Source organism: Hibiscus syriacus, unplaced genomic scaffold (genome assembly GCF_006381635.1).
Source record: "Hibiscus syriacus cultivar Baekdansim isolate YM2019G1 unplaced genomic scaffold, ASM638163v2 tig00111095_pilon, whole genome shotgun sequence".
NCBI classification, from domain to species: domain Eukaryota; kingdom Viridiplantae; phylum Streptophyta; class Magnoliopsida; order Malvales; family Malvaceae; genus Hibiscus; species Hibiscus syriacus.
Genome location: NW_024062980.1, coordinates 1,846,740 through 1,855,980, shown reverse-complemented (window position 1 = coordinate 1,855,980; position 9,241 = coordinate 1,846,740). Strand labels below are relative to the sequence as shown.

Here is a 9,241-nt window from a genome sequence, read left to right as displayed (position 1 = left end):
TTATATTTTAAGTTTATGGTTATGCTTGTAAATCTTCATTATAAATTTGTATATTTTATATTTTTAATAAAATTAGCGACTTTTTATAAAAAAAATATATATGTAATAGAAACATTAACTGTAAATCATATTTAAATGACACATTAATCGATATTTATTATGTTTAAATATAATTATGATATGATAAAATTTTGGATAAACTACCGTATTCATCATGGAATTATGAATATATTTCTATCTTGATCATGAAATATAAAAAAAATCAATTAAAACACTGACTTTTAAAAAATAACGAATCAAGCTACTTTTAAGTAATAATAATAATAATAACATAGTCGACGATGTGTGTTGTTTTCAGTTGGGACAATAATAATTTCTTTTATTCATAATTATTCGTTCAATTAATTATTTTTAATATTTAATAAATTTAATATTTAAATTTATAAATTCTATTAACCATATCTTAAAACACATCATCATCAACAACAACAGGAGACAGGAGTAACATTATGTTAGTTCAAATGAATCAAAACCCTTCAACATCTTTCATAAAAAAGATATGAACAAATAATAAACGATGATCATGGTCGTTAATATTTAATCCTTTTATGTATTTTATATGTCATCAATTAATTTTGTGGGTATAAAAGTTTTGTAATTGTACTAATCAAAATAAAAATACAAAAATAGGGTGATGATTAAGTGGAATCGGTAGCTTATTTACAAGAAATAAAAACAAGTCATTAATTCATTCTCCCATAAAATATAAATCAGGAATTCCTTGCCCCGTTTTAGTGGGCAAGCGCAAGCTAAATAAACAGAATGCAAAATTATAAAACCCGTAGAGCAGAAATGCAGCATTCCCTCATTTTCCGATTCTCTTCTCCGATCCCATAGTTCCTTCCTTTCCTTATTCTTTTTTTTAACGTTTTAATCTCTTTCTGGAAGTTGAATTGTTGGTCGTGAAAACTCTGGGGTTAGGGTTTTTGAGAGATGGCGCAACAGTCCCTGATCTACTCCTTCGTTGCGCGTGGCACGGTGATCCTCGCCGAGTACACCCAGTTCTCCGGTAATTTCAACACCATCGCCTCTCAATGCCTCCAGAAGCTTCCTGCCAACAATAACAGGTTCACTTATAATTGCGATGGCCACACCTTCAATTACCTCGTTGATAAGGGATTCAGTAAGTTCTTTTTTCTTTTTGGTTACGATCTGGGATCTGAATTTATTATTGGTTTGAGTTTATAAATAAATGATTTGGAATGTTCTAGGTGTATTTATTTGTTTTGGTTTGATCATATGATGATGATTCAAATATCATTGCTGATCTGCAATCCTTTTTTGTTGGTTTATTATGATTTGACATTTCACATTTGCAATCCTTTTTTGTTGGGTTGCAAATTTTTTTATAATATATTTTTTAGCGTAAACTAAAACGTTAATTTTTAATATTTTTAATTGAAAAAATATTATAAAAAAGATAATATTTTCGAAAATATTGTAAAAAAGATAATATTTTACCGAAAAATGTTAAGAAAAAAAAATAATATTTTAGGTTTCGTCCAACTGAAAATATTATTTTTTTTATAACAAAAATTTTCAATTACATGATACAAAAATGTCAATATATTTTTAAAATGTAATTTTTAAAATTACAGAAAAATATATCTAACAAAATGTATTTTTCAAAACTTAAAAATAAACTTGTAGGATCAAAGATGTAATTTAGCTCCCTGAATTAGAAAAATTATTGATGTTAATTTATATAGTGATAACTTCAATGTTAACATTTGTTTATTATTAATGTGGGATTGGAAAGTTAAATAGTATTTCTCTACTATTTTATTCATATAATTTATATTTTTTTATATTCACTTGATCCCTATTTGGTTGAATTTTACTATTAAAATATAATTATATTTGTACAAATTAATATTAAATATTTTTTATATTTTAAAATATTTAAACAATTAATATTATAAATTATGAATCAAATTTGTTAATTTTTAAATGTCTTCAAAATCCAAATATTACAAATTAAAAAGTGGATGACTATTGTATAAATTGATTTAAAAAATTTATTCCTTTTATATAAATTTGAAGTTTTAAAGTTAGTTATCTATTCTCTAATCGATTGAAAAATTACAATTTTTATTTTTATTTTGCAACTTACTTTAATAATGCATTCATGTTAGTATAATCTATTTATTTAATATTTTACATTTTCAACTAGATATATTAATAAAATTTCCTAAACAATTAAAGTATTTATAGTTAAGACTTAAATACTAAAACATTAATCAAGTCAATTACAATAATACTTTGTACAAATATTTAAATGTTATGATATTCAATAATCAATTATTATAATATAATTATTTATTTATTTTTATATATTTTAGGTATGAAGAATAAGCATTAAGAGATCTAATGAATTTAACCTTTAATACATTTTTTTATAAAAATTTAATTTCTTTATATTTTTGTCAATAAAAATTCATATTTTTTTACATAAAATTTGATTCAATTTTTGATGGGGTTTTGTGAAAAATATTATAAAATACAAAATATTTATTTAATTTTAATTTAAATATTATAAAATTTGATTCAAGTTTTGGTGGAGTTTTGATGGAGTTTTGATGGTGGTGCAGCCTACTGTGTAGTTGCTACTGAATCTGCGGGTAGGCAAATTCCAATTGCATTTCTGGAAAGAATTAAGGAAGACTTCTCGAAAAGATATGGTGGAGGGAAAGCTGCAAATGCTAAAGCCAAGTCACTTAATAAAGAATTTGGGTATCGATGCCGTCTATTTCACGTCTCATCTACTCTTGTTCAAAATGATCACCTCTTTATATGTGATAACAGGTCCAAATTGAAGGAGCATATGAAGTACTGTTCGGAACACCCTGAAGAGATTTGCAAACTTGCCAAAGTGAAGGCTCAGGTTTCTGAAGTCAAGGGTGTTATGATGGAAAACATTGAGAAGGTAATAGCGGCTGTTCATTCTGTGTCTATTCTACACGTAGACCGACTTTTAAAACAAAGACAAATTTAAAACTAACCCCCAGCCTCAATGTTTATCAAAATGGTAAGTTTAATCCCTATTCTTTTTTCGGATTAATTTGACATCCAACGTCTCATTTTAGAGCAAAAAGACACATATATTTGATTAAATAACCACTTTGACCCTTATTCCTTTTAGTTTGAAGCATTTTGACACCTCGACGTTTCATTTTAAAGTTAAAACCCCTATTATGGAGCGTTAATCGTCTGTTAACTAGGTTTCCACCCATAAATCCCTAAATGAAACATTAGGTCAAAATACTCCATAAAAAAAGAATAGAAACCAAAATAATTATTTTGATAAACGTTGAGGGTTAATTTTAGTATTATGCCTAAAACAAATGAAAAAAAAAACATTGAGAATGCAATGGAGGCTGCTGATTAAATGTTCTATATGTATGGTTGAGGGTTAAAACTTGATAAGATGAATAGCCAGCTTTGTATAAGTTAACGACTTGCACCGTTGGTTATAATGAAGAAGTAGATAAAATGCCAAGTGTACTTCATATGTCTTACATATGACAATGGCATGTTGTTTTAGTTGGTTGCTATTGCCTTCCCATTTTCCAGGTCCTCGACCGTGGTGAGAAGATCGAGGTGCTGGTGGATAAAACTGACAGCCTTCGTTCACAGGTTAGTCCTATCTCAACTTCATTTTATGGGTGACTGAAGAAACTACAGTAACACTCGTCAATCTAAGTGTCTAATTTGGGTAAACTACGTATTTAGTCACTTGCCTATTTTCACGGTTTCATTTTTTATTATTCATTTTTTTAAATCATATTTAATATTATATTTTAATTCTGTTTTGCTCACTCGCCGTTAAAATGTAAACTGAATTGCTGATGTGATAATTTTTTTTATTTTTTAATTATGACGTGACATTATCGTATGATGACATGTCAGCAGTTTTATTTTTTTTAATGACGGAACGTAACGTTAGGTATGATTAAAAAAATAATTGAGTCACTAAACATAACCGCAAGAATAGATGAATGATTAAATATATAGTTTAACCTTCTAATTTAAGCAATGTAGTCTAACGTGTTCTTTTCATGCATATAACGTGAATGCAACAAATTAATGCTTAGTATATAAATCTTTGTAGCTTTGACACTTCATTTACCTTGAAGTGCTCATACCAGCACCCGTATCTGAATAATGAAAAATTTTAGAAGATGTAAGCATACTAGTGTAGAACATACAGCAATAGATACTCACCTTTTAAATTCGAATTTTTTTCCGATAATTTATTATTTTATCAATTGTTTCCGTTCTAAACTTTTATTTATGTTCATCATGTACAAAAATTTTATATTATTAAAATATTTTTGAACTGAATTGATATTTGGATTGCAGGCACAGGATTTTAAGAAGCAAGGAACAAAGCTTAAACAAAAGATGTGGTATGAGAATATGAAGATGAAATTGATTGTTTTCGGGCTCGTTTTTGCAATATTTCTGGTCATGTTTCTTTCCATCTGCCATGGCTTCAAGTGTACCGAATAAAATGTTGAAAAGGAGGGATCCCTGGGTCCTTACATATTCGATTTGCTCTTTCCAAAAATATTATTAAAATAATTTCGTCATTTCTTCCTGTAAATATTTGTATATTTTGATTTTGATGGAAGAAAAAGAGGTGAACTTCACCATTTTTATCTAAATAAACATCTATTATTACATTCATCACATCTTACTTTTTTTTATGCCTTCTGTAGACATTAATTTTTCACTTTCATTAAAATTAAAATTATTAATTTTATTATTATTATTAATATATATTATTATTATTATTATTATTATTATTATTATTATATAAATAAATTACAAAACTGGAAGCCCGTTTACAAGCCCAAATCCCAGGCCCAACCAGAACCGGCCCAGATCCAAATGGAAACCTTGAATTGATTTGGGGTTTCAGCTAGGGTTTTCAAACCTAGCCCCCAGTCGCCTCCAAGATTCCAGAAGGCCAGCCACCGCCTCTGCTCAGCCGCCACCTCCACGTTGACGCTTCAGCTGCTGCCATGCCGCCGTCATTGCCACGAAGCCACCCTCTTCGAAGACTCCAGAAACACCACGTCGGCCGTCCACGTCGCAGCTATGGGGTGAGTCACCACATAGTTTGGTGACTCACCAGAACTCATCTCTGGGACCGATCCAACGAGAACCTCGGTGGTGGCTATAAAAGCCACCCCACCTGCAAGACAGAACACAGCCACAGAGACCAACGACCAGCAACCAAGAGCCACAAACAACAAAAAAACCAACAAAGAGGAAACAGAAAGAGAGGAGACAGAGAAAACAACCAACGCAACAACAAAGAGAAGGACATCAACCCAGCAAGCATACAACAATCAACAGACAGAAAGCAAGCAAAAACCCGAGAGCAAATACAAACCGAGATAAAAGAAAAAAACCGAGGGACTTACCACCGAGCAGAACTCTAAACGTCGTCGGAAAATCAAAAACCGAAGGTAGTTTTTTAAGATCTACGTAAATCCGGGACTATTTAAAGGAAACGGAGGTCTAAATCGGTTTTAGGTAGTACCGATCTATCTTTTAAAGGGTTTTTTTCTTTTCCGGCCACCGCAGGCGGTGACCGGCGGCGGTGGTCGGCACCGGAGCACGGTTGCCAGCCGGAGCACGGTTGCCGGCCGGAACTCTAATCCCTCTGATGAGGGATTTGAAGAGAGAGGCGAGAGAGAATGTTAAACTCTGTCAGTTAGAGAGAGAAGAGAGAAAGAAGAAATGAGAGAGCTGACCCGAAGGGCCAGCCGTTTGGGGTATTTATACCCGATACAAAACGACGTCGTTTCATGATGAAACGGTGCGTTTTGGGAAGAGGGTAAACCCTGTCCGCAGTGCTCCAAGTTTGTAATCATTACAATTTAGTCACTGAAATTGATTTCTGATTATTTTAGTTTATTCTTCTAATTTTATTTTATTTTAATTTAGTCCTTATCAGCATATATATATATTTAGGGTAAATATTAAATTTAGTCCCTCATAGTATAGTAATTATTATTTCAATTTCGAATTATGAATCAAGGTTAAATTACCATTTTAATGCCTGTCTTTTAAATAATTCGAATTAGAATTTTTTAATCTTTATATTTTAATCACATAATTTTAGTTTTCTTTATTTTGGTCATTGTTTGATTTAATATTATATTTAATTGTATTTGATTTGTATTATTATCCTTTTAATATGTTTAAATTACTACTTAAATTATTATTTTATTATATCAGTCATATAAATATATATATATATATATATATTTTAAATAATAATGTTTATTTATTTTTAATATCAAATAAAAAGACAGTCTTAAAGCAACTAGATGTCCTATTCTGATATTTTAAATAAATATCTTACTTATAAAAACCAGAAAACACATATTGTTTTATTAGAGAAAATTATTATTTTTAAATTTAAATATTAAGAAAGTACAGTCTTAAAGTAACTGGATGTCCATTTTCTAATATTTTTAAATAAAATATTTTACTTTTATCAATTATATATATTAGTAAAAATGTTTTATTAATATTTATTTATCTTTTAATATTAAGAAATGAGCTGTCTTAAAGCACCTAGAAGCCCTTTTCTGATATTTCTAAATAAATAAATATCTTATTAAAATTAATATATTTTCTTAAAATTATAAATTTAAAATAACCGAATTATAAATATATCTTTGAATTCTTAAAATTCTAATAATAGAGACAATGTATAATTAAAAAGTACCAATTTTGGGCGTTGTAGGGGTGCTAATCCTTCCCTAAACGTAACCGACCACGAATCCCTTTTTATTTCTAAAAAGAACGAAATTTTGGTTAAACGCATATCAGTTTATCTTTTAATCGATGTTTTCTTAAAAACTCTTTAAAGGATGATTTTTAGGTATTCGACCTACCTGACCCAAAAGGCCGATGGCGACTCCCAATTTATTTTAAAAAACCATTTATTCAGATTATTTTTCCCACCAGGTAAAAATTTGTGCCCAGACGAAAACCGGTTACGACAGCTTGGCGACTCCGCTGGGGATCTGTCAAACTTTAAAATTAATTATAAATTGTCTCTATTAATTAGAAATTAAAAATTCATTTATTTAATTTTTAATTATTTTCTTTCAAAATTTTATGATTTTCATAATATTTTATTATATTTTTTTTTTCAGATATTAAATTTTTCATTTAATTATTTGTCAAAGGTTTGAATATTTCTCCTCACACACAACATTTGCATTGCATAACATAAGCTTTTTAATCAAGCTTGTCCCTTTTAAGTGGGAGTGAAAGCGACGTCTTCGTGAGAATTTATTCTCCGTGTCAGACCTAGCAAGTAGCTTTCGGGGTTCATATGCTCTATGTCTTCATGAGAATTTATTCTCTGTGTCAGGCATAGGGAAATGTATCTCCTCGAATTGAACTCGATCCACTTAAGTTTGTAATGGACTAGGATTGAGGGTTTGATAGCCTAAGGGGGCATCAACAGGGACAGTTCGAGTACCTTTACCCTTAGAACCAAAACCCTGCATATAATGAATCCTAGAAATTCTCCTGATCTAAGACAGTACTGAACCTCTGTCTGTAAGTGTACACAAATGATAAATAAGCTTTAGCTTTTAATTTATTATTTTCCTCTCTGAATAAATGAAGGTGAACTAGAAATCATGCGGTTAGGTTAAATTTTCCAAATAAAAGCATGGAACTAGAAAGCATGAGGTTAAGATTTATACCTTGATAGATATTTTTTTTCCATTAGTTGGTACTAACTATTCAATTTTTTTTATTTTTTCATGCATGTTAAATTGCTCTAAACTTGTTTATATTGATTTCTTTTGTTTGCATTGCACGATCATGGCATAATCATAAGGTGTTGACTTGAAAGAATGTTCATCAAATTGGAAAGAAATCGTAAATGGACCAAAAGTTTTATGATCAAACAAAATATGACGCGGCCAAGGAATCGCATCCTAGGGAACTTTGAGGATAGAAGAGAGCTATGCACCTAAAGATCATGTGTCCATTAAGGAGCAAGAGGAGATACGAGAAATAAGAGAGCATATGTCCAAGATGATGGAAAGAATATATGTTTTAACCAAAGGAAAAGAGATTCATGCACAAAAAGATGTAGAGATCAATAAACATAATCTTGCAATTTCAGATATGCAAGGGACTTCTGATCCTAATCAATTGGAAAAGTTACAGAAAATCATCATTCATATTCACAAGTCATCTGGAGATACCAAAGAAATGGTGACAACTGTAAAAATTCCCAGAGATGAGAATAAATCATGTAATCTGAAGTCGTCAAAGTTTAGTCTGCTCCTGACATCTAAAAATCAGGTTCAATCCAAGACAAAAGGCGGTTCTTATTTTGATATTATCCCTATATCATATAAGGAGTTATATGAAAAGCTACTTGAAGCGCAAGAAGTGGCCCCGTACTATATAAAACCGTTCCAACCTCCATATCCGAATTGGTATGGCATCAACATTTATTGTGAATATCATGCCGGAGCTCAAGGACATACTATTGAGAATTGTCTTGCCTTCAAACGTCGATTCCAAAGTCTTTTGGATCATGGTACCTTACAATTTATGGTAAATGATCGACCTAGTTTGGTAACCGAAGGTCCTGCTAGATTAATACCAAAAGTCTTCAAAGGTAAGAGTATCAGTAGGGGCACCCAGAGAGAAGAAGATTTGCTGAGGTTTGAAGCTCAAATACGTCATTTGAAGATTGAAAACGATAAATTGAGCACCAAAATGGAAACCATACAGGAAGATTTCCAGAAGGTCAGTCAAGCCTTTCAAAATGCTGGCATAGGAAACACCCCAGAAGAGTGGATAACAGGGATCACCAAACTGAAAAAGAACTGTAACATATATGAAGGTCGAGCCAAGAAGTTTTATCATAATTCACGAGTTGCAGAAGAAAGACGCAATGCATCTATCAGTGAATTGAAAAGATGTCAAGCCAAAAATCAAAGGTTGAATAGTGCTATGACCAATAGGGAAGCATCATATCAGATCTATCAGCATGAGATTGATACTGAATTAGAAGCCACTATAGACAAGAACAAGACATTGAAGAAATGTTTAGATGATTATGGAGATCTTGTACGAGAACTTTTTGAACACAAAGATTCTCTCACAAGAAAAAATGAACAAC

The 9,241-nt window shown here is 30.5% G+C and overlaps 1 protein-coding gene across 1 annotated transcript; it reads left to right on the top strand.

Moving 5' to 3' along the window:
• The first annotated feature begins 826 nt into the window (after positions 1–826).
• Positions 827–4,581, top strand: LOC120152660 (putative vesicle-associated membrane protein 726). Its single transcript, XM_039164845.1, has 5 exons — positions 827–1,183; positions 2,652–2,793; positions 2,866–2,986; positions 3,634–3,696; positions 4,423–4,581. The coding sequence occupies exons 1-5, from the start codon at positions 994–996 to the stop codon at positions 4,570–4,572; spliced, it is 666 nt and encodes a 221-aa protein (XP_039020776.1). The 5' UTR covers positions 827–993; the 3' UTR covers positions 4,573–4,581.
• The last annotated feature ends 4,660 nt before the right edge of the window (positions 4,582–9,241 follow it).

Coding starts and splice junctions, on each gene's coding strand:
- LOC120152660 (XM_039164845.1), top strand. CDS start 994: ATGGCGCAACAGTCCCTGATCTACTCCTTCGTTGCGCGTGGCACGGTG. Junction 2,987..3,633: donor TGATGGAAAACATTGAGAAG/GTAATAGCGGCT, acceptor CCCATTTTCCAG/GTCCTCGACCGTGGTGAGAA. Junction 3,697..4,422: donor CTGACAGCCTTCGTTCACAG/GTTAGTCCTATC, acceptor TTTGGATTGCAG/GCACAGGATTTTAAGAAGCA.